A 23,403-nucleotide genomic window follows, 5' to 3' on the forward strand; every position below is an offset into this window, starting at 1 on the left:
CTGTTCTGGTGGCTTGGACTTTGTGACTGGTGTATCTAGCTCATAGATGAGTGGAGGTAGTCTTCTAATTTGCCCCATCTCCTACTGTGAACCGAAGTGTGAGCCCTTCTCACACTCCGTAGCCAGGAATGGTGCTGAAATAGAGGAGGGTGGGAGTACCTGGGGTCACCTGCTCTGAAGCTGAGTGATGGATGCTCCATAAGACAGTCATAGGAGGGTCAAGCCCATGGTGGGAGTTGCAGAATTTCCGTGTTGGGAGATGAATTACCTTTTCCCAGGTGCCTTGAACACAGGGACTGCAGGTTCTAAAGCGGGTAAGAGCATCTCATCTGTTCATGCTCCTGGGAAGCAAATTTCTGCCTTTTGTGTACACGGAGAAAAACTGGCTTGGGGATTAAAAATCAAGGAAGGGTAGTAAAGGAGCAACTGTACAAACATCTAGTGAACTGGGTGGTAGCTTTTGGAGGTAATCTGCGCAGAAGGAAATAAAAATGGATGGAAATCTCCTTACTGGGGGATAAGATGGAACATTGACTTGTAACACCACGGGATTTAGCAAAGCATTCATATATAATAGACTTTCAGCCTATTTTCCCTTTGCAATTCCTATGTTCAACGTTTCATTCATGTTCCTCTGAGTGATGCAGCCCCCTAACTGGGGGCATAAATAAATTTTAATTTCTAAACAGCTTTTTAAATGCAGTGTGTTTGGAAGCTTGTTTAGATGTTATATTTTCAGTGTGCCAAGTAGCAAATTCTGACTTTTTTAAAAGACAAAAGTAAAGGAAGTCAGATGAAGCTAAATTTTGCATTCATTCACTTTTGGGAACTTGTTCTGCTTAGGCTACTGTCTGCTACATTAATCCCAGAGTGAAAAAGACAAGGGAACCTAGTTAGCTACTTGGGGTTTTCCTCAACTAAAGCAAGACAAAGTACTCAGATCACTGGGTCACTAAGATGATCATTGTATGTGATGTACTAACCAGCACAATGTTCTTTAGAGCAATTTACCAAAACAAATCAAATTAAGAAATCCCACAATATGAATTTTCCAGTTGTACTTAAACATTTTGGAAACCTATTCTGACTTCTAGCACTTTTACTGATTTGCTCAGTGCTGAAACGGGATTTTAGCTCTCATAAGAACTAGCTTTAACTGCCTGTGTTTCTTTGGGCTCCGAAAGTTATTATTGTGGATATTTGTGAATATACAAAGAAAAGGATAACATTTTTATACTGCCTTTTCCTCACTTCTTCAGAGGAAATGCGCATGATCTTTCTGTTCTTGTCTTCATTTATTGGTTAGGTTTGTTGCAAAAATCTGGTGTTTAACCAACATTTTATTTCTCTGAAAACAACCCAAACACTGTATGCTGATTCCTGCAGGTCTCTCTGTGTAGAGAGCAGAACTGGTACTCAAACCATGCTGCAATCCAGGGCATTGGTGATAGCTCTGATTCTGCTCCTTAGCACCACTCTCCCCGGTAAGTCTGAAAAGCTTTGCAGCTTATCTGAGACAAAGCTCAGCTCTACAGGAAGTAGGAATGCATCATGAAGTATGAATGAAGCCAAATCATTCAGTTGAAGACCATGAATACACAGTGCTTGGCAGCGTGGAACAAGTCAGTAGAGACCTGGCATGAAAACTGCCCATACTTGGTGCAACTTCCACTCTGCCGTGGAAGGTCTATGACTTAGATACCCATGACTGAGTGAAGAGAGTGTGCTGAATGCTGTAGAGCAAATTCTGGGAGAGGTTCTGAATCTCAGAATTTCAAATCTCTTCCCCTGCAGCTGGGGGAAGATCCCAGAGACACAAGAGACATGAGAAACCTCATGGGGTTTTACTTTTTTTCTCAGAAGTGCAGTCAAAGTCCATCTTTGAGAAAGACCGTCGTGAGTTGCTGGCCATCCCTGAGACTATTGCATCTTACTTCTATGAAGCTGTGAACAAGGTGTCCCCTAAAGTCAGCCAGTTCTTGTTGGATACTGTCCAGAGTCCAACAGTTATTGCGGCCAGGTATGGAAAGCTCTGTACTAACACTCCCACAGCCATGTGTGAAAAGGGAGAGGGAGGTATGGGAGAAAGAACAGCTATCTCTGTGGAGAGATCCAAGGGGAAATTAATCAGCGAGCAAAGCCTGATGTACCAAGGGAGCGAGGTGCTGGAAGGGGGGGTGAGGTGATATGGTCTGCTGGTGAAAGGTCTTCCCAGGGAGGCACATTGCACACAGTGTTCACAGGGATGGCAGGTACTGCTCTTTATCCACGGGTAGTGACAGAGGAGGCTGCTGGCTGGTGGGAAATCAGCTCCTCTGGAAGGGTGCTGCAGGGCTGTGAGGGGCTGAGTACTCAGTGACAAACCTGGCTTGGCTCTAGCTGTGCATATGTCTTGCTCAGCGTAGGGGAATGAGCTTCCTCACAAAAGGAAAAACATGATCACCCTAGAGACAGTTTCATGTAACTCATGGCACACATGTACTGCCTATTCCTGTCTTCTGAGGAAAGCCCCTCTAGGATTGCTGAGGAGCTTTGCACTCCTGGTGACAGGCGGAGTAGTAATTACAGCAGATGGGAATTACCCTCACACACTTGTGTATCTTACCACATACTCTGTTGTCTCCTGCAGACAGAGAATCGCCAAAGAAGCAACTAAAATCAGTATAATGTTCGAACAGCTGATTGAAAAAATAAAGAACGTGTGGTACACAAGAGTCCTAGGCTATTAGCCAAATTAAGACAAGTCAGCGTTTCCTGATGTGAGCGTGTAACACCTTCCAGCGTCCTCTTTCCCCCTGCCCCCCCTACGGACCAAGATCAGTCAATAAGACAGAATCGATGCTCCTCTTAATGCCACTAGAGGGAACCCACCTTCAAAGACCAAAAGATGGAAGGCGTCTGCTGAAGCCATCTGCTGAAGCCTCCCCAGAAAAAAATCAAGCAGCTGGGCATGGGGAAGGCAATATAGAGATTCTTCTGTAGCCAAATCTTGAAAATTAATTCCTCCTGAATGGCTTGGTCATTGCCCCCCTAATAAAAAAATGTTAGTTGTTACACTTCCCTAAGTTTGTTGTTTGTATTGAGCATTATGGAATCTGACTCGCCTTGGCATCCCATTCTGCTGAGAATGTAGTTGTGATTCACAAGAAGTGTTTGCAGGCAATGCTAACAAACCCTGAGTGTTCAGGCACTTTGAACTAAGCTCAGATTTATCTTGGGTGGAGGAGGCACTACCTGAGCATCTCTTCAAGTAGCCACAACTGATAGTGCTCCTTGGTTAGGTGGGAAGCAAATAGGTGCACCTGTATCTTGTGTCTGAAGATTTCAGATAATTTGGGAAAAGAAAACAAATGCCAGTAAATTAAACTGTCCATCAACCTAAACTGGACTTTGGAAGTGTATCTTATTGGTCAGAGAGGCTACTGAATGAGCTTTTCCAAAGGAGAAATGAATGGAAAATTTCCCACTATCTTGACCAGTTTATGAGAGGGACCTATGCCTGGCATTGTGTATGAAGACCTGGCAGGTCCTCATCAGTCCTGTGTAACTGCATTGGCCCAGATGCCCACACTGGACAGAGAAATCTATCTTCTTTCTCATTAAGCAAGCAGAAGCAAGTAGGCAATTTTTCTGAAGTCACAGTAGGAGACTGTGGCATAGGCTAAAGCAAGCCAATTATTTTGTTGTTTTGTTTTGTTTCTTTAATTACCAGTCAGATCAGTTATAAGCTTGCACTTAACCACTTGCCTGGAATAAAATCCCCTAATTTTCCATTTTCTTTGTCCCAGCAGCTCCTTTTTACCGTGTGCAATCATAATGAAATCAGGGTCCCCATGCAGTGCAGCAAGTTCTTCCTTCTCTGATGGTTCACCAGTTCTGCAGAGATGTTTTGCAGGTTTATTCATTGCTGCTTGTATTCCTTAGACAGTCTGTGCTTCTCTGGCCCAATGAACAAACATGCATACGTATTATGTAAATGGACCTGTATTTAGGAGGAGATTCAGAAAAGCAGACTGTTATGGTGATAAGAATATTTACCACATGAAAAAGCCAGGTCCTTTAGCTCTTTTGCTACAGGGACGACTTCCTGCTTGTTTCCCATGTGTCTGTTCAATCTTTTATTTTTTTTTCCCCTAAATATAACACTTAAAAGGAGAAGCCCTGCAACTTAAATCCTCTCTTGTCCCAAGGAATAATTCAGCATTCTGAATTTTCTCAGAATAGAGCTTGTTCTTCTGTCATTTCAAAAGTACTTCTTTCTGACAGAGTGAAAGTTATGAGTATATGAAAGAGCCTGAATATTCTCTTAAGAATTTGGTGTCCTGGAAATCGGCATTTCAGCCTTTTCAATCTACTTGTATGCACTGCCAAAAAGAGTTGGAAAAATTTTGGAAAGTATAGGGGTCCTCATGTAGCATTTTGAGCCTGTTGTGTGACTTCACCAATGCAACCCAGTGATATTTCTGTATTGCATCACTGCACAGCTGGAGCAGCACAGTAGCTGGTATGAATTCTGTGCTAAAACATTAAAAAGTTGACATTTTGTTAAGTGCACTTAATTTTATATTTTTGCTTCTTTGCAATATAACCTCCATAAAATCCAAGCCAGACAAATCCCAAACAGCAGTTTGATGTCTGATTTTAGCAGATGAGCAAACAAGAATCAGACTGTAGATCTCTGTATTTGTTTGCACTCAATCTCCTGACCACGTAGTTAGTTATCTATGCATTTTTATGCTTGAAAAAAACAAGTCGAAAACCTTTCAGGTAGTTAATCTCTTGTACAATCTACAATGTGGGGAAAACTATGAAGAGCAAAGTAGACAACCTTCCACTGCCACTTCTACCCCTGATGTTACCAGCATCCTTTAAGACAGAAACTAGCAGCTGAGACAGCATTCAGGCTGGGATTGGGTAGAGGAAAAAAGGATTTTTATCCCAAAAAGGACCCTGGGGCAAATTAATGGGACATATAATGAGTGGGCCATTTTATACCTCAATGTTAAAATATTTCATATCTACTCTCAATTCTCAATTGGAATAAACAGGTTAATCTGTAATTTCTTTTTAAAATATGTACAGAAATCACTTCCCAAGTGATGTCTGTTGCAGAGTTCACTGAGTGCTTCAAGATTCTTGGAGAGGCTTTGTAAGTGAAGCATTCGTTTCAGTGAGATTCATGTCATAGAAACTTTCTTGTTGAGTAATTATCATTCACTTTGCAGATTTGGAAAAGCTTGTGGTGTAACTGGTTCAACTGAGTCAATTAACATGAAATCTTAAGAAATGCCAGATTTCTGCTGTTTCTGAGATGGGGGAATAACCCCTCGGGTGTTCATGATTTCTGCAAAAAACACCCTTTCTTGAAAAATACCTTTTATGGTGGGTACTTTACACCATTTTCAGTTGCTCGGATTGTTGATGGCATTTACACTTCCTAGCTCCCCTCCACTCTTTAGCGCTTGGAAAAATCACTAATTAATGCTAAGGGAACGTAGGCCTCGGGCTCTGTGCTGCTTTGTGCAGTGGTTGCTGCCCTTATCGACGAACAGCCCAAGTCCTTCGTCAGCAAAAAAGTCCAGCACAGGATGTTTGAGAAGGCAAGGACTGGAAAAAAATCTTGTAAAATATTTGAAACCTCCAGCTGGTACTCACACCCACCACCCACACACGCAGACATTCCATCTCAGTACCGCAGTTTTTGTCCCTTCGTGAGGGCCCTGCGGGCAGGCACAGCGAGGGGAAGGAGCAGGCTGAGATGCTGGACGCGGACTAAGGCGCAGAGCTGACATCGTTCTGACTGCTCTGCCCTTCCCCACCGGCTATTGGCAAAGAGACTTTCCCAGGTTTTAAACATAAACGCCAAAATCACAAACGGGGAGCCGTGTGTGCATGGGGGTGTGAAGTCAGAAAGGAAAAAGGGGCACAAGGATGCGGCGGGTGGCTGCGGGGGCAGCGCTGCCTGCGGAGGGGCTCGGCGAGCAGCGGGAGCCTTGCGTGCCGGCCGGGATCAGTCAGCGCCCGCTCCTCTCGCTCCCCGCCCGCCGCGCCGGACGCAGGGCGGGCGCTGACTCAGAGCGGCACTGTCGCCGCCGCCGCTTCGCACGCGATGTCGCCGCGTCCCCTCATCCCCCGCGGCCTCCCGGCGCCACACAGGGAGCGCGGGCACGCTCGGGGGGCGGGAGCTGCCTGGGGAGAACAAGGGGTCCCCAGCCCGACAGGGGATGCTCGGGGAGGCGGGAGGCGGGCAGGAGTGGCTGGAGGAAGGGAGGAGCAGTTTTACAGCCATAATTCCACTCTTTGGTGAGGCTGGGACAGGTAAATTCCCCCCTGCTGGCCGCCTAACCCCGTGGAATGGGAAGTGTGTTTCGGCATGGGCCGGGCTGGGCTGAGAGGCTGCAGCTGGGCCGGCGTTGGGTGGGGAGGGTTTGAATGTTGTTTCCGTAATACACAGAAAGTTTTTCTCATATGTTTGCTCGCTTACCTGCGTGCTCACCCGAGAGGTGGGGGCTCCTTTCATCTGGGTGTGTAGTGACCACGCTGTGCTTTGCAGACACAGTTTTTTGTGGGGGAGAAAGGGTGTGCCGGGTTAGATGATACCGTGTTGCAGATTTGGGGCGATATGCGATTAGGCCACTTCTCAAAGTGTTTATTTGTGAAATGTTTCTTAAAGGGTTTTTGAGTTTGCTATTCAAAAACCTAGAAAATTGCAGCATAAGTACAAGCTAACTGTTTTGACTGTAGCTGTGTTAAAACTGCATTATTAAAGTTTCCCACTGCCATGACATGGTGGTGTTCAAATGTGCACTACAGCATCAGGTACACCCCGTGCCTCGTGGGAGAAGCATTAACCTGCTCACTGCTATACAGGAGTGTATTTGGAAATGGTTTAAAGAACATTTGCTATCGACCCTGACATGCACTGATTCCTGAAGATCTTAACAGAATAAATATTTACAAGTACAGCTGCTGTACATATCAGTGAAGAGCAGATCATTTATATTCACCTTTATACTCACAGCTGCCTATCTTCAGGTTTACAGTATCATCCTTGTTAAATGGATTCAGATGTTGGTTTTGGGGCTATTTTATTCTCAGTTCGCTTGAGAGAAAAAAACTTCAGATGTGAGGGAAAATGTGTGAGTGACCCAGTGTTTGAAAACAAGTGGATTAAGTTCCCTGCTTAGAAAAAATACTTCAAGACAGTTATTTTTTTCCTGATTGTAACATTTTCTCTTCTTTCCAAAGGCTTCATTGTCTCTTGCATTTCTCGGGGGTGCCTGATGTTAGAAGTCCTGCCAGTGAAGGATTGCTCCCTTTGGAGTGGAGCACAGATCCTCCCAGGTAACCTTCCCTTCAGCAGCAGCTTCCAAATGCTGTGCTCAGATGGGCTTTGATACTTGGAGGGCACAGGACTGTAAAACAGCCGACGTGGCTGTGGGACCAGCAGGAGTAACCTGTTCTCAGCTGTGGTCAATTAAATCCAAAGCTTTGTTGTTTTGTTGGTTTTGATTTTGTTTGTTTTTTTTTTTTTTTAAGGAAGGAAACCCACATAAATCAAACCTTTTTAATGGCCACTGGCTGTTTTGTCGTTAGTTTAATTCTGCCTTTTGTCAGTTAAACTGCCACTGAGGCTGTTGGCTAATTCAGCCTTTTAGGTTGCCCATATTTCTGAGCAGCTTTGCTCAGCATGAAAGTGGGAAGTTTCCTATTTCTTCTTTTTGGGTGGCAAAAATAGTTGGAGCTACATACAATTATTTTAGCAATCTAAGTAACTAATTAAGCCTTTTCTGGTCAGGAAAACGCTTGTGGTATTTAGATTTCAAATGAGCTTTTATTATTCTAATAATAAGGTTGACTTGATAGAAATCCTATTTTGTAAAAATAACTGGTTGATTTTGCTAGGAGGAGAAAATGATAATTTTATTTGGAGTTACCCATTTTTCCAAATAGTACTTTGATACCCCAGAAAAAATAAAATCTATTCTATAAAATCAACATATGTATACATGACACGTAATACTTACTGAGAAGCAATGCTTCATCCAAAACAGTCATTAATCTGATTAACTGTGTTTCTAAAACGTTCCTTGTTCATATAAACTCCATTCTTCTTCTCTGGACTTCTTAATAGCAGTTAAGTTTAAAAATTTTCCACTTCAATTGTAAGCGCCTTTTGCTCCATCATATATTATTGAGGAGGGTTCACTGTGGGGGTGAAGGAGTGAGGAAAAGAAATATTTCTCCGTTGAATTGACTCACCATAGGTCAATAATTTTTGCCAGCTCATGTGCAGAAATATGGTGCGGGCAATTGTCATCTGTAAACCTAGAGAAAAATTCTTGTATCAAAAGACAAAAGACAAGAACAGTAGGCACTGTTAAAAGTCTTTTGGGCAGCTCATTGGCAGCTATTCACCAGAGAGGGCTGGCAGGTAATGCAGACATTGCAGACTCTTGTCATAACACATAAAATCAAAATATGGAGCACGAATGCAGAAAGTACTTCCGTTCTTGACATGCATTTTCCCCTACAGAGTACCAGGGTTTATGACTGACTCCCTTGATGAAGCAAATCTCAGACCTGACTTAAATAACTGAGTAAATAAAAAATCTGGTTTTGAAGCACCTAAATTGGTATGTGGCAGCATGGCTGTTCCCTGAGTGGACTGACTATGTGTGATGCTAATAGGTGGTTATACCCTCAAAACTCTTCAGCTTTCCTTTTAAAGGAATGTTTGTTTCCCTTCCAGTGTGTGTAAGGAAAGCGTGTGGTTAAAGGGTAAACCTACAAGTTCAAAATCAAGTAACAGGAATCTCTGAATAGATTTGGCATGGCATCTCATGATTTTCAGTGAATTTGGTGAGTTCTCAGCATAAAGGACAGCTACCTACCCTTATGGGTTTTGACAGATATGTGTGAAAAATAATCTGTTAAGTGTGTGCTCTTAGTGAACCAGATGATTGCCTGCAGTCTTCTTCAGCTGTGCTGGTAATGGCACTCGTTAGAGCATGAGTCAGAACACAGGCTTGCTTTTTTCAGATAAAAAGGAAGATGCACATCACTGTTTGTCCTCTCCATGAACATGAGACACTCTATGCTAAAGCCCAGTAGTTACCCTGCAGCTGTTAGCAGACACTTCAGCTGCTGTGTTTTTATCCCACAGTTTATCCTGTCCTTACAGCCATGGGAGAAGAGCAGGAAGCAGAGGTGCCTAAAGAAGAGAACACAGATGCCTAAATCACTATGACCTTGCCCTATGCTACATCCAAGTTGCTTGAAGGCACTTTAAGGAAGGTGCAGCCTGCAGCATCAGGAAACCCAGTCCAGCAGCACAGCTGGGAGCACTATTTGGGTGGCTCCTCTCTCTATGTGAGACCACAGAACTATGAATTTCATGGGTCTTCAGAGCTTTTGGAGATGAATCATTAGCATGAATTTTAGGACACAAATTAATCCAGCTGGGTTCACTGCTGGGTAGGTAGTTTGTGAGTTAGGCTTTTAGTCTTCTCAGCCAGCCAAACCCCAGCTTTCTTGAAGTTAGTCATATAAAATTCCAGTTAATTTTCAACAAAACCAGCAGTTTCCATACTGACAGTAATTACTTATTTGGACAACAGTGGAAATAAGGACTTATAAGCATCATCAGTCTAGTTGCACAAGTACTTAAAAATTAGAAGAGGAGAGTTACCTCTCCTTTATGAATCAGCAGGGGTTTCAGACATTTTTAATAGCTTCAGGAAGGTCGCAGCCTCTTGAGTGGCTGTGCAAAAGTGTGTGTCACGGCACCATCAATGTGGTTGCCAGAACACGACTCCTGGAAGCTAGGAGATTATAAGGGTTACTCAAGGTTTATTCTCTTCTCTAGCTCTAGATTTTTCCAAAGCCTTCTTCTCTCCTCTGGTGAGGCATCTGAAAAAGTTTTTAAATTACTTGGTTGTGTTCCTAAGTGGTCAGAAGTACCATGTTCTTTGACTAGATTTCATAACCTCTGACACCCTATCTAGAGCTGAGGTTTTGGGCACACCACTGCACTTCTCAGTGCATTTGTTGCCCTCTTCGCTTCTCAGCACCTCTCTATCCATAGTGTCCTGGCTGGTTACAAGGAGAACAGAAGTTTATGTATGTATATGTGTCTCTTGAAAGCTGCCAAGCTTCTACTCTTACTTGCAACACCTTTTAGGTGGCATGATTTACCCATGGTGGGTAACTCCCACGGGTTCAAACACAGGCGAAAGCAAATACGCACCTGCCTGTATTCTCTCTTTTTTTAAATCTTCTTTTTTTTATAATGGCTTGCATGTTTTCTCTGTGTGAGGCATGGGTAGAAGTTTCTGTGGTTCCCAGAAACTTCTGAGGAGTGGGTGACAGGGGAAATGGTGGTTGTGGTCAAGCAGTTGTTTAGGCAGTGCACAGAGGGAAGTCACATGAGTGGTCAAGTCAGGTGCATGGTACCATATATGGCAAACATTTGTGCTGTATTTAATTATACATGGTGTTTCTCAGTGCAAAAGCTGCTCTTTGCATTTCAAGTCTGACTTTTTGGACATTTTGTGTAGCAGTTTTAAAGCTAGACTGAAAATTTTGATGGATTTTAAAACCACTGACTAAGTTTCATTCTCTGAGCAGATGCCACACAGTTTCACAGTCTGGTTTTCTTTGCCTCAAATTGAGGGTTAAAGAAAGGGCATTCTTTGAGAAACAGCTGTTCTTTTATATTCATATTAACTAGTTTTATCAATGGAGAAAGAAAGAGGGCATCAGATTCTGGGAACTCCATTGCATAGTAAAAGACAGAGGGTTGCTTGTTTGGCTTTTTTTTTCAGAATTGACTAGTAACTTTTGGATGCATCCAGTTATTTCCTGATATTATTGAATCCACTTCGCTTTTGAAGGATCTGCTTTTTAGAAAGTGAGTAGTCACCTTTTCTCAATATCAATGCTAATACAAATGAAAGCCTCTGAATTTACCTTGTGGGAAGCATTTTCTTTGAGATAGGATTCTTACCTTACCTTCCCTGTGACCTCCTCTAGTCCACAAAACAGCTAAATTTAGTCCAAATTTCAATAGAAACATTTGCCTTTTCTTTTTTGAGGGTCTGTTGCTGAATTGCCTTTTGTAAAATCCCATGTACTCTAGAAAATGTGAGAAGTAAACAGCAGAGGATGTATATTTATGTATTTGATTTAGTGGGAGATTCTGACTAAGAATGTGGTCTCTTACTAATAATGAAACTGTTTTGAAGTTTGAAAATGTATCTTTTGGTCACAATGCATTATTTAGATGATTGATATTGATCATGTTGGCTCTCAAACCGAAGTGGCCTCAGTTTCCAAAGCTGCTGCAACCTGTTACAGAAAGATAAGTGAGGTGAACTGGGGAAAAAATCCCTACATTTTAACTCATATTTAAAAAGAAATATGAACACAAACAGCCTCGATTTGGGCAGCAATTTTTTACCAGCTCAGAGGTAGAAGACTGCCTTTCTTCTTGAAGGCTGTTGGTTTTTAATCCACTTGCTTTCTCATCTCCCATATTTTGTATTCTTTTACTTCATTATGAGCTCAAGTCTTAGCTGCCCAGATGCTTGGGGCCAAAACCCCTCTGTCATTTAGTGAGATTGGGCTATTCCAAAACCTCCTGTCACTTGCAGCAAGACTGCAGCAGTACTGAACACGTGCACCTGCAAACCGAGCAGCTGCTTAGGTTGTTATTGAGACCTAGAGTTCACTAATTGCAGGCTTTGTGGTAACAGTATTAAAATGTTAGATGAGATGCCATGGGCCCTTTCTGGTTTTCTAGGGGCTCCCAGCCACCTCTGTGTGTGACTTTTGGTAGCATTGTAATTACTTCTGAGGCCATTTAACTCACTGCCAGTTTCCATCCATTGTGGATTTAGGCAGCTCTTTCTTTGTTCCTGTTCATGAGCTTATTCCTTTCTCTGACAATATACAGAATGCTGGCATATTTGGTAAATAGCCTGAGGTGATGGATTTTCCATTGCAGGATTGTGGGTGTCTGCTTTCTGTTCTTCATTTGCCATGAAATATGCTGCTTAACTCGGTGAAGCCTTTTAATCCAGAGAAGAATCATAGAATCATTTTGATTGGGAAGGACCTTTAAGAGCATTGAGTCCACGTGTTTCAGTTAGACATTTTGGGACACATAATGATTTGTGCTCAAATCAGTTTGTAAATCTACTCAAAAGTTCCCGCTGACCTCAAGAATAGAAGTGATCCTTCAGGGATAACAAAATTCTAGTATTCCAGTAGTAACAGTCTATCTGTTAGAAGTATGTGTAAGTATGTTCCCACCCATGAGCTGACATCTCTTTGTACAATATACCCTGCAAGCACCTGAGGAGAAAACCTCAACCTTCTTTTGCCAACGACCTTACTGTCCCTGTGTAGCAGTCAACAAATATATCATTGCAACTTCGTTACAAAGTCAGGAAATATTCTTTTTGTAGTCCACTCTGTTAAAAACCTGAGGCACAAACAGGCTGTGAGGGCTTTTCCTCCCACCAGTCTAAAGGAGCCAGGACAAGAAGCTGCAGATGAAATCTGGATGCATCTAAGTCAGTGGAAGTTCTCCTCTTGGCTTCCAAGAACCAATCTTCACTGCACTACTTGTGGAGAGTCAGTCCACACAGTGCCTACACCATGTTTCTTGTTTTGAGCGCTGCAAGTTTGCCCTGCTTATTCTGGGTCTGAGGCTATTCCCTGTGTGACTTTCTCCTCAATACTCTGCAACTCGAAGTTCCATTTAGCTGTGGAGCAGTTGTGGGTGTTTGCACATCTGCTGCTGAAATTAAGGTTGCAAAAATTCTTTGCCTATTTAGGCAAGCATCAGGTCTGGGTACAATTTTTCTTTGTGTTGAGATGAAATACTTTATTTCTGAAAATTCATGATTCATTCAAGCCAAAATGGAGACTAAGAGATGTATCTAATAGGATCCTGATTTATATCAAGAAGAAAAGGCACTTCAGCTTTGATTGTGCACACCTCAAGAAAGTGCACCAACCTCTAGATTGGAGTTGGTACTGGTGGTGTAGTTGTTTTCATTAAAAACCTCAAAAGGTCTTGATTTAATTCTAAGGCAATATAAAAGCATCTCTGAAATAATGAAAAGGTTTGTGGGATGAGCAGATGAATGTTTTCATCCCGACTCACTGACAGATTTTCTAGTAATGCTTTGCTACTTCTTCATGACAATGAAAGAAGAAGTTAGATTACAAAAAGCCAAACCATATTTATTAGCTGCAGTCATACTGAATTTATTTTAAAATAATAAATGTTGTGGGGGAAAAAAAGCCCAATCTAAATTGCTTGCCAATATCTTTGGCAAGTGTCATATCAGAATTGCACTATTTCCATTTTACATAGCAAACCAATTTACTGTCATTCAATTCTTTTAACATTGATAAAATAGGCATCCTGTTACATTATTCAAGTCTACCACATTAAATACTTTCAATCACAATAATTTGGGTATCATTCTAAGATATGTAAATGCCAACAAACAAATAATAAATGTTAATATGGAATAGTAAAAGTTCCTGAGGTAAAGCTATTCAAGTATAGACTTTCTTTTCTTAAAAAAAAAAAAATTGAAAATAATATTTACCATGTCATGAAAGTGCCAAATGACCTGCAGTTCACAAGAAAATAAATTACACTAACTCAAGTGAAAGACTGAAAGAAATTGGCAAGTTTTCCTTTGCTGAATTAGTTGCCTCTTATATATTTTAATTCTTTGCTCATTTGGAGCATTTGCTGTGGCATTTATACATGATTCTTCTCAAGCCTGACAATATTTATCAAGTATATTTGTTATTTTCCAGAAACTAAATCTTTAGGCATGAGATCTTGGTGGAGCTCCTCAGTAATTTTTCCAATTTGATCTGGTGTTTTGAATTATTAAAAAAAAAGAAAGAAAGAAACCAGCAGCTCTAACTAGAATTATTTAAAGTCTTGTGGATTGGATATATTCCAAAGTATTTTAGTGCTTTCAGCGAGGATTGAGGAAATAATGAACAAGTCTGACTTACTGTCTTTTTCTATAATAAAAATGGTATCTTAGTTGAAAGGCAAATCTTAGGCTTACTTTTCTACAAAAAAAGGGTCTCTTGTTGTACACTTTATTTGCAGTTTCTGAAGGTCACTGCAAATAAATTTGAAACCTTATAACTTTAAAATTGGAACTGACACTGGCCTCATTCTCAAACACTGGCAGGTCTGGGAAGAGTTGATGCCCTTCACGCAGCTGTAAGCCTGAAAAAGGAGTTTGGCAGTTAGGTGGGGGTGGGAGGGAAAGTCTGTCATGTGGAGGAAAAAAAACCAAAATCTTTTAGAAGAGGTAGTGAGGGAGGAAACAAACACATGCAGTGAAGGGAGGGGAGAGCAAAAAGCCAGTGTGTCTCAGTGATACCCTCATTTTAGTATCCCACTGTGTGCCAGAGAGCACTCTGCCACCAGCAATTGCTGAAAGACACTTCTGCCTCCTGTGAGGCTGCAGAGCCAGCTCTCCACCTGCTCTGCTAGCCAGTGCTCCAGTGTGGAACTGGCTGGGGATCTGGGCAGGATGTGCAGGTTTCTAGGTTTACACTGCCCTTGTGCGAGATCTGCTCTTGTTTTTCTGCAGACATTAAACAGCTTAACTGTTCAACAAGGTTCAGTGCAAAATGCAAATACCAGGATTTATTTGTAACACTCAGAAGAGTCATTCCCATTTACAGTCATTTAGAAAATACAGAGGTGTGAAAAGCCATAGTGAATGTACACATGCTGCAGTTATATCAGAGGGATGGCACTTCTGTTGTCCAGTCTCCAGGGTTTTTTTCCTTTACTGTCCAGACAGTTTTTTCATGAGCTGTGTTAGCTGACATAGCTGTCTTCCCTTTGAAGTCTTTAAGCAGGTTTGCATGTGTGTAACCTTTCACTCTAGAACTCACTCCTTAGTAGAAGGCAGTGACTCTTTAGTTCTGACCCAAGAAATCAGAAATTGTGTCAGGTCCTCAAAAAAGTCTTAAAAAGCACAAGTGTGCTTTTGTTGGTCTTGTTTTCTTTAAGAGAAAGGTTAAGTGTAAGGTTTTGCTTGTCTCCTGGTCTCTCTGCCTTCAAGTTCTGTTTTTTTCTGAAATCCGAGGGGTTAAGCACTTTAATTATTACTATTAAAACTAAAGATTTAATGCTGTAAGAAGAAGCTGAGGCTTAAAATGCACAAAACTCGAGTTATGAGAACTGGTAAAACACAAATTCATTAAAATATTTGATTTTTAAGTTCAAAAAACCTCCAAAAACCCAAAATTGATCAGGTTGTTTTGAGGACATTGCGCATTACTTGTGGGCAAACTAGGAACCAAAAAGAAACACCTGGGTTGCTTTTGTTGCACAGAATAAAAGCCTGTATATGCATAAGTTCAAAGCTTGTCTCGGAGAGGCCTTGACTGAATCATATGGTTCTTTTCTGTAGTTTGTAGCACTTGTACTGGGGTTCCAGCATAAGCATTTGCAGCTATTCCTTGGTATGAAGGTTTCACATTCACACCATGCATTGTCACAGCAATCCTTGTGAAGTAATTCTGTGGTTAAGGTTTCCATCTACCTGCATTTAAAAGGAAGCAACATCCCTCCCACCTGAAGCACTGGTTGCATTACACTTGCACCTGTCTCTGTTGCTTGTTTCTCCTTTTCTTTTCCTGCCATCTTTGGGGGAAGAAGTCCCTTCCTCCGCAGTCCCAGCTCGCAGTCAGAGGGACACAGAGCGCTTCCTCTTCCTGGTGGCATACTCCCCTGCTGCAAAATTGGATAGGGAATGGCTCAGGTGGGTGTCCAGGGTATCAGAGCTGTGGCTGCTCATTTTCACCCGTGGGCACAGGCACTGGAGCATGGCTCTGCGGATGTAGTTGTCAAAGAAAAAGTAAATGAAAGGGTTGGCACAGCTGTTGGCAAAAGCAAAAGGGCTGCTCACCTTCATGCCCAGGTAGGCAACCGTGCCAGAAAAACAGTCGGGCTGCTTTAGAAGTCGCAAAAGGATGGCCATAAGCTTGAAAAGGTTGTAAGGGACCCAGGAGACAACAAAAGCTGCCACTACAATGAAGACAATCTTGATGGATTTTCTCAGTTTCTTATCACGTTTCCCAGCCTTCTGATAGTGCACACAGAGTCTCTTGGTGATGGAGCAGTAAAAGGTTAAGATACTAAACAGTGGGAAGAAGAAGGCCAGGATTAAAAGCATCAGTGACATGATCTGTTTGACTTCTGTCACAGCTTTGTCTGTGCAGTAAGTCTTTCCATACTGTGTCTTCAGTTCTCTGGACAAAAGGGTTGGCATCCCTAAGCAGCAGGATAATACCCAGACAGAGATGCAGAGTGCTCTGAAATAGGATCTTGTCCTGATCCGTCGTGCGACAGAGGGGTGCATGATAGCGAGATACCGGTCAGCACTCATGCAGGTGAGGAGCAGGATGCTGCAGTACATGTTGACTGAGATGACATAGGAACTAGCTTTGCAGAGGAAAGATCCTACCCTCCAGCTCTCATCCGACACCTCCATGTCCACCCAGAAAGGCAGTGTGATGAGGAAGATGAAGTCAGATGTAGCAAGGTTGATGATAAAGATGTCAATCAGCCTCCGGACCTGCCGCTTGAAGATCAAGGCCGCTATCAGGATTGAGTTGCCAACAATGCCCACCAGGAACACGGCACTGTAAACGACAGGCAGGAAAGTAGACATGTGTTGCAGGTGCTGGTACTGACACTGGTCATCGTAGTAGTAGTCGTAGTTGAAGGTGACCGTAGGCATGGATGACAGCGCGGTGAGTTCCATTTCTGGCCCAGCTGTCCTCATCCTCTTTCTGAAGGAGGCTCTGAGCCTCCCCTACTGATCCCTTCCAGGTCTTCTTTAAAAATATTTTATCAGTGAGCAGGGAGGAGGGGGAGAGCCGGGAGGAGGAGAAAAGCGGTTTTTGTGGGGAGGTAATTTGTACACTTTTAACCAACTGCATAGGCGATGAACTAGCAACAAGAGTATCTGATGAGTCAAAACCCTGCCTTCAGAATAAACGCATTGTGGCTTTTTCAAAAATCAGGTAAAGTTTTACTGATTCTATCTCCCTTTTGCATTTTCCAGCTTCAGGTTTTGCTTTTCTTTCAGGTGGAGGGAAAGTAGTTTTTGAGATTCTGAACTTTTTGGTTTTTGGGAAGGTATATTGGTAGTTTGAAGAAATTTGAGATTGTACCAGCTTATAAGAAACCCAAGAACAGTGAATTCAGGTGCCCTAGCCTTTATCTATATTCCAAACATTTTGTATAAATTGCTTGTCAGGGCAAATCTGACTTTCCTGAGGCTTGGAGGTTTTTACTTAACTTGACTCTTTATGATTATTGCTTTCTGTTTGAAAGCAATTCTCTCATATGAATATATATAGGGAAAAACATTTAAAACTCCTATATCCATTCTGCCCTGTAACCACTTGTTCTTTATCAGTCCCAGGTTCTTGGATGCCCTGCCAGTGCCCCCCTCCTGCTCTGCAGCCCCGCCAATTCCCCTAGGCCTGGACTTTCCACACCCGACTTTAGGAATGTATTAGAAACTTAGAAAATAATGTTCCAAATTGTTGTACATTCTTCAATATATATTGTATATTAAAACTTGACTTGATGCTCCCATCCCCCACACAGGCTTTCTCATCAGCCACAGTCCTGGACTCTAGAGCAGTGGTTTGTTCCTTCTCCTTCTGGCTGCACAGCCTGCGTGACTCTTGAGCTGTTTTTATAAACAGTACTCACTTGTCTTAACAAGCTCTGATTTCCTTCATCTTTCATTTGCAGTATCAGTATTGCTCCAGCTGTGACTTACCTTACAAACAGCCCTTTCAGCATTGCATAAATCAAACAGAAATTCTCATTTTTAAAACTACTGAATTCATTACAGCTTTGTCAGTGCATACTAATTTAAAACCTGCACTATTGGTCTTCATCATCCTTCCTCTCTTCTAAAAATAAATTCATTTTCTCCTTCCTCTCCCTTCTACCAGTACATTCACAGACCAGGCAGGCCTCCAGGATTCTCAAAGCTTTGAAGAAATCGCCTTCTGGTGTGTGCTCCATCCCTAGGCAGACAGATTGCATCTGTTTGTGTCTCCACATGCAAAGAGCAACTCCAAATTGTGTGCACAGTGAGTTAGTCCCTCCAGAGCACTCTGGATGCACTCAGATTCACTCTCCCAGTGCTCAGGTTATGTGCTCCTGTGCAGCAGGTGCCTGGTAGACTTCCAGGCACCTGGAAAAGCAGAAGCTGCTGTAAAATGACTGGCTGCTGGATGGAAGAGAATTTAGGTGGACACTGGCTTGTGATATGCTGATATCTAATATGTACCCACTTATACACAACTGCCTTCCTAGCTGTAGGGCACTAGTGGACTCCAGCTGACTATTTTCATGGAATGTGTAAGCATTAAGTTAGTGAGTGTAATTCAGCCATCACAAACTCTGAAGAAGGCTCAAGATGTATAAAAACACCCCAGCTAAGACTATTGATTTGTATGCCACAGAAGTAAATGTGAACATGTAACCAATAACAAGGCTAAAAATCATCCTCCTGCTATATCAAAGTGGGTTGTAAGCATTCACCCTAAAAATCATTATACTCTCTTCTAAGCAAGAGACAGTGACTCTGTTCAGAGTAAAAAAGGCTCCATACATTTGTAAAAGGCCTTGTTGTTATTCTAGAAGTAACCTCCTGCACCTGATTGCCTGAAACACAATTCTTATTTTCAAAGAAATGTAAAAGTCTCTTCTGTGGTGATTACAGTGAGTAGTTACTGTTGCTGCAAGCCTTTTTCTTTATGAGAGACTTGTCAGCGGTCAGTTACAAAATGGATTTGTGTGCCAGCTTATTTCTTCCCTGTCAAAGCTGGGAAAGGAAGCACAGAACCAAACTCCTAAAATTCTAAAAATCAGGTTGCATTGAAGACATTGCAATTTGCATGCAAGACTCATCAAGTGTAAACCTGCAAGAAAACACAGGCTAAAAATCATCCTCTCACCATCTGAAAAGTACAAAGAATACACAGAGTTTTCAGCCAAGACTTGTGTAAAAGTGCCCAAGTAGCTTACACTTTACAAAAACAATGGTTGATGAATTCAGTGCAGAGGTGAATTTTATGTGATCTTTCCTTATTGCTGCTTCAAGGAATGTGTTTTAGTTTAGTTTAGTTTTGTTTTTTTCCAAGAAGCACTGGGAAATAGAGGCATTCTCTTTCCATTAGTACTAGGGCAGGAGTCCAGCTGAACCCTACAGTCAATTCTACACTTGTTCTGCCTCTCTTACAAAGGTGGATCTCCATCCTGTTTTACTCTGCAGTTAGAATGTAAGAGCTTAAAAGCACAAGCTTTAGAAATCAGACACAAACTTCTCTTCCCTCCATTGCACACTACTTCATACTCCTTGAAATTCACTCCTTCCCTCTCTATCTCAGAGCAAGCAAAAAAATGAGTAACTTTAAAAAGCGTAAAGGCATCATAAAAATACTTCTATGTCTGTGTATTCCTGTGTTTGTGATTCCTCACTATGTTGTCTCCCTTTAGAAAAATAGCCTTACTCACTAAAATAAAAAATTAAATAGTAAACCTTTTCCAAGAGGGACCAACTCTTCTCTACTGAATTTGCTGTGTATTTCTTGAATGCTTTAAGCAGACGTAGGGATGTCACTGCATGTTGCCATATTCCACATGTGACACTTCCTTATCTGGGCAGAAGAGGTGTCAAGATAATCTAAAGCATTCTTATGAATAATAAAGTGATGTATAATTATCTGAGTGGAGCAGCAGCAGGCATATTTGTCAGTAGTCTGGGGTGTTTTTATGTGATAGTGATTCACTTAGGACATCATGTAGGGTCTTACTCTTCCCACATCTCTTTTTCCTGAGACAGAGCCAAGCTATCAAAAATACTGAGTACGTGGAAATTCCTCTCCTAACACCCCTGTATAGATGTTCCAGAAAGCTCAGGACAGACTCTATCCTCTCCTCATCCTACTCCAGTATTTCCACAGTGTTTTCCTCCTCCCAGGCTTCACCAGATACATATAAACACTTTCCCCCAAAAAAATTCTCTGCTGAAGCAACCAGCTACTGGTTTGGCTCGGGTGTATGTTCTTCAATCTGAGATACCTATCTTGTCCAGCCCTTGATGCAGCTCTGAAAAAAAAAAAAAATGAAGCTTCTGGGTTCTGAATAGTTTTGAACCTGAGAACCAACTTAACTTTTGTAACCAGACATTCAGAGCAGGTATTGTGATGGTGGTCCTGCATTTAGCCAGATCTGCCTTAGGTTGTGTGTTTCTCTGACAGTTCTGCCTCTCTCAAATGCACCTGTGAGATCTGCCAGGTCAGAGTTTGCATCATTCCTCAAATCTTCCTCATAGGAATGTGAAGGTATTTCCAACAGCAGCAAGGGAAAAGCTTTCATGTCTTTGTTCATGGTTCTGCACTGCCTGTGATATGTGTATTGTGGTAGGCAGTCACATAATTTGTGGGGAAAATATCTTCACAGGAAGTAGGCAGTGTTGCTGATTTTTTTCTTTTACATACACCACCCCCCCCTTACAAATTTCTGCAATTGAAGCATTTCAGGTAGCAAGGTGTGGATTTGGTTTATTTGGTTGTTTATTTTTTGTTCTTTTGTTGTTGTTGTTGTTGCTGCTGTTTTACACCCTCTGTTTTACTGATAGTTTAAATGTCATTTTATTCCAGCTTGTACATGCACTTTTATATAAGCACAGTCATCTAGATAAAATAAGCTGCATATCTGTAAATTATTAATAGTGATAAATGCTGAGAAGGACAGAGGTTCATTTGGCTGTAAAATAAAGTGTAGTCATTTCTGAATGATTTTACTTAAAAAACCATGTAAGAAACAGACTTAATTAAAAAAAGAAAAAATCAAAAAGCCTATGCTAAATTGGCTGAAACTGTCCTATTATGCTATGGCTAGTTAAAGGCATGCTCAGAGGCAACCACATGAAGGCTAACTAATGGAAGTTTCATCCCTCAACAAATAGGAAAGGGTGGAACCTATTCAGGTAAAATTGTGGCCACTGAGGCAATGCATCAGGATAGACTGAAATAGTTTCGTGCTGAGAGCAGCGGTCTAGAAAATGCAGTGCAGGAAGAAAATATTTTTGTACACTTATTTTTAAATATTAATTATTGGTTTTGCCATTTATCTCATCCTTTTTTAATTTATATTTTTGTTGTTTTATAATGTACATTATATATTGATGTGGTAGTACATGTGTATACTTAAAAAAATATTTACATTATTAGGAGTGCCTGCTCAAAAAGATTTTACTGACAAGGTACATGATAAAAAGGTGTGGAGACCACTGACATAGAGGATGAGTATCATTATAATGCCCCAGTGCTATTCATGGTATTTGGGAGAAGCACATCTAGAAGGTTTTTTATCTGTGAAAATTATACTACTGTGTCCTGTGCCACAAAAATATTAAAGAAAAATAAAAAAGGCAGAAATAAAACCAGGCAAACTGCATAGAGAGGTCTGAGGGGAATCAGAGGATTTTCTGCTCACTCAGGCTGTGTAAAATGCTCATAGATGGTACCTAAAACTAAAACTGCCCTTTTTATTATTGCAAAAAGAATATTTCTTGTGGGAGGTGGCATCTTGTAAATTGACTCGTAGGATTGGAAAAAACAGGCAGAGACTTTTGAATGCCTTTTCAGGTCTGAATCAATAACCCCTCATGTGAATGTGATATATGAAGAGGGTTTTGTTCTTTTTTCATCCTATGTCAGCTTCATTTAATACAGACAGTGCCACCTCCTACAAATGTTTACTTATTTCCTTAGATTGTGAGAACTAAAATTACAGACATTTTGTACTAAACAATTTAATTATTTTTTGCAACATATTGGGGTTTTGGTTTTGTTTGTTCTGTTTGCAGCACTCTGATGTTAAACTCTCTGTCAGTGCCTGAGAAGTTAGTAATGTTTGTGATCCAGGTCTGCTAGCACAGATACTTTTGCAAAAAGCAGGAACAGCATTTATGCTATAGCCCTCAGCATTATTCCCTTTGTGCTTGTAAATTAAGCAAACTTTTACTTGTAAAATCTTCCCAACTGATCCTGTTCTGTAACTAAACAGATCAACCAGCGGTTCTGCTGAGGCACATTGAGGAGATGTGAAAGGAAGAGAAAAAAGAAAAAAGATAGTTGTTGCAAGGAATGACCCTGTGCATTCACTTGTAATGTTTTTATTGGCTTACTCTTAGATATAGAAGGGTATTTTTCCAGCAAAAAAAAAACATCTAGGCAAAGTCTGCAGAGAGTATTTGATTATAAGTAAATAAAATGAAAATGCATCTCTTCGCTCTGGATGCTTTTGAGCAGCTGCACATTTCACATTGATCAGGGCAGATTAGGAAAAAGAAGAGGTCACTGTAGCCTAATTTAATAATGGAAGTAGCAGTGGCTGCAAAGTTTTTCAGAATTGATTTTGATTTTTATGAAATTAGATCTTTTAGGAGAAAAACTGAAGATGTGCCAGTGTTAGATAATTCACTGCACTTTACAGTAAATGGTTCAGACTCTGCTTTTACCACGGCTTAGAATACACAGGGATTTTGTTGAATTCTTTTTCTTTTAATGTTTTCTGGCTTCAAGCTTTGATAGCTTTTCCAGGTATACAGAAAGAAGTTCCTGATTTTTTTCTACCCTATTGCTACTACACATATTTTATAGTCTTGCAAGTCCTTAGTTCAATAACTTAACTCCTTAAATAAACTCCTCTTCAATAAATAAAATTGGCTGACCTTGGTGATATATTTCATTGAGAGAGATTTTCTAATTGCTCAGTGACTTTCATATCCCTTTTCAGGTTTATCTCTATTTTGTCAACGTATCAAAACTAGACGTGCTATTTCAGAGTCAGCAGCAATTCTAGATGTGATACCACATCTTTCCTCCTTGTGATTTCTCAGTTTGTACATCTGAGGTTACAGGAAAGTTGGGGTTTTTTGGGGGAGGGCCACTTCTTGGCAGTTGGTACTTCACCAACAATTTTTCCTTTTCATTTTTCGTTTCCCAGGATAAAATCTCATGTCAGGTAAGTATAGACTCCAGTCTTTGCTTTTAAATTAATGAGCTCATCAGTGACCTTATTGAAAGGCATGTTTGCTTGCCCGAGCTGCAAAACGATCAGGTCACCCTGTCCCAGTACCTTCTCCATGTCATTATTTACCCTTCCCTCGTGTCATCTGTGAGGTTTATCAGCAATACTCTGCTTTCTTCCAAGTCACTGAAAAATATGTCAAGTATTTAGAGTCCAGGATTAATTCCAAACAGACCCAAAATATGCCTATGTAGACAGCTACATTA

At 41.3% G+C, this 23,403-nt stretch overlaps 2 protein-coding genes across 2 annotated transcripts; one reads left to right on the top strand and one right to left on the bottom strand.

Annotated features, from left to right (window-relative positions):
• Nucleotides 1–1,370: 1,370 nt before the first annotated feature.
• LOC136568909 (apovitellenin-1-like) lies at nucleotides 1,371–2,729 on the top strand. The gene is made up of 3 exons (XM_066569138.1): nucleotides 1,371–1,484; nucleotides 1,861–2,020; nucleotides 2,630–2,729. Exons 1-3 carry the CDS (start codon nucleotides 1,424–1,426, stop codon nucleotides 2,727–2,729), a joined length of 321 nt encoding a protein of 106 aa, XP_066425235.1. The 5' UTR covers nucleotides 1,371–1,423.
• Nucleotides 2,730–15,752: 13,023 nt separating this feature from the next.
• On the bottom strand, nucleotides 15,753–16,853 carry GPR15 (G protein-coupled receptor 15). Its single transcript, XM_066569151.1, has one exon. The coding sequence runs from the start codon at nucleotides 16,851–16,853 to the stop codon at nucleotides 15,753–15,755; it is 1,101 nt and encodes a 366-aa protein (XP_066425248.1).
• Nucleotides 16,854–23,403: the final 6,550 nt, after the last annotated feature.

The sequence above is a fragment of the Molothrus aeneus genome, chromosome 2 (assembly GCF_037042795.1).
Source record: "Molothrus aeneus isolate 106 chromosome 2, BPBGC_Maene_1.0, whole genome shotgun sequence".
NCBI lineage: Eukaryota > Metazoa > Chordata > Aves > Passeriformes > Icteridae > Molothrus > Molothrus aeneus.

Bases quoted from the DNA above. Each gene is read 5' to 3' on its own strand.
- LOC136568909 (XM_066569138.1), top strand. From the start codon at position 1,424: ATGCTGCAATCCAGGGCATTGGTGATAGCTCTGATTCTGCTCCTTAGC. The intron at 1,485-1,860 runs GTAAGTCTGAAA...TTTTTTTCTCAG, and splicing joins CCTTAGCACCACTCTCCCCG to AAGTGCAGTCAAAGTCCATC. The intron at 2,021-2,629 runs GTATGGAAAGCT...TGTCTCCTGCAG, and splicing joins CCAACAGTTATTGCGGCCAG to ACAGAGAATCGCCAAAGAAG.
- GPR15 (XM_066569151.1), bottom strand. From the start codon at position 16,853: ATGAGGACAGCTGGGCCAGAAATGGAACTCACCGCGCTGTCATCCATG.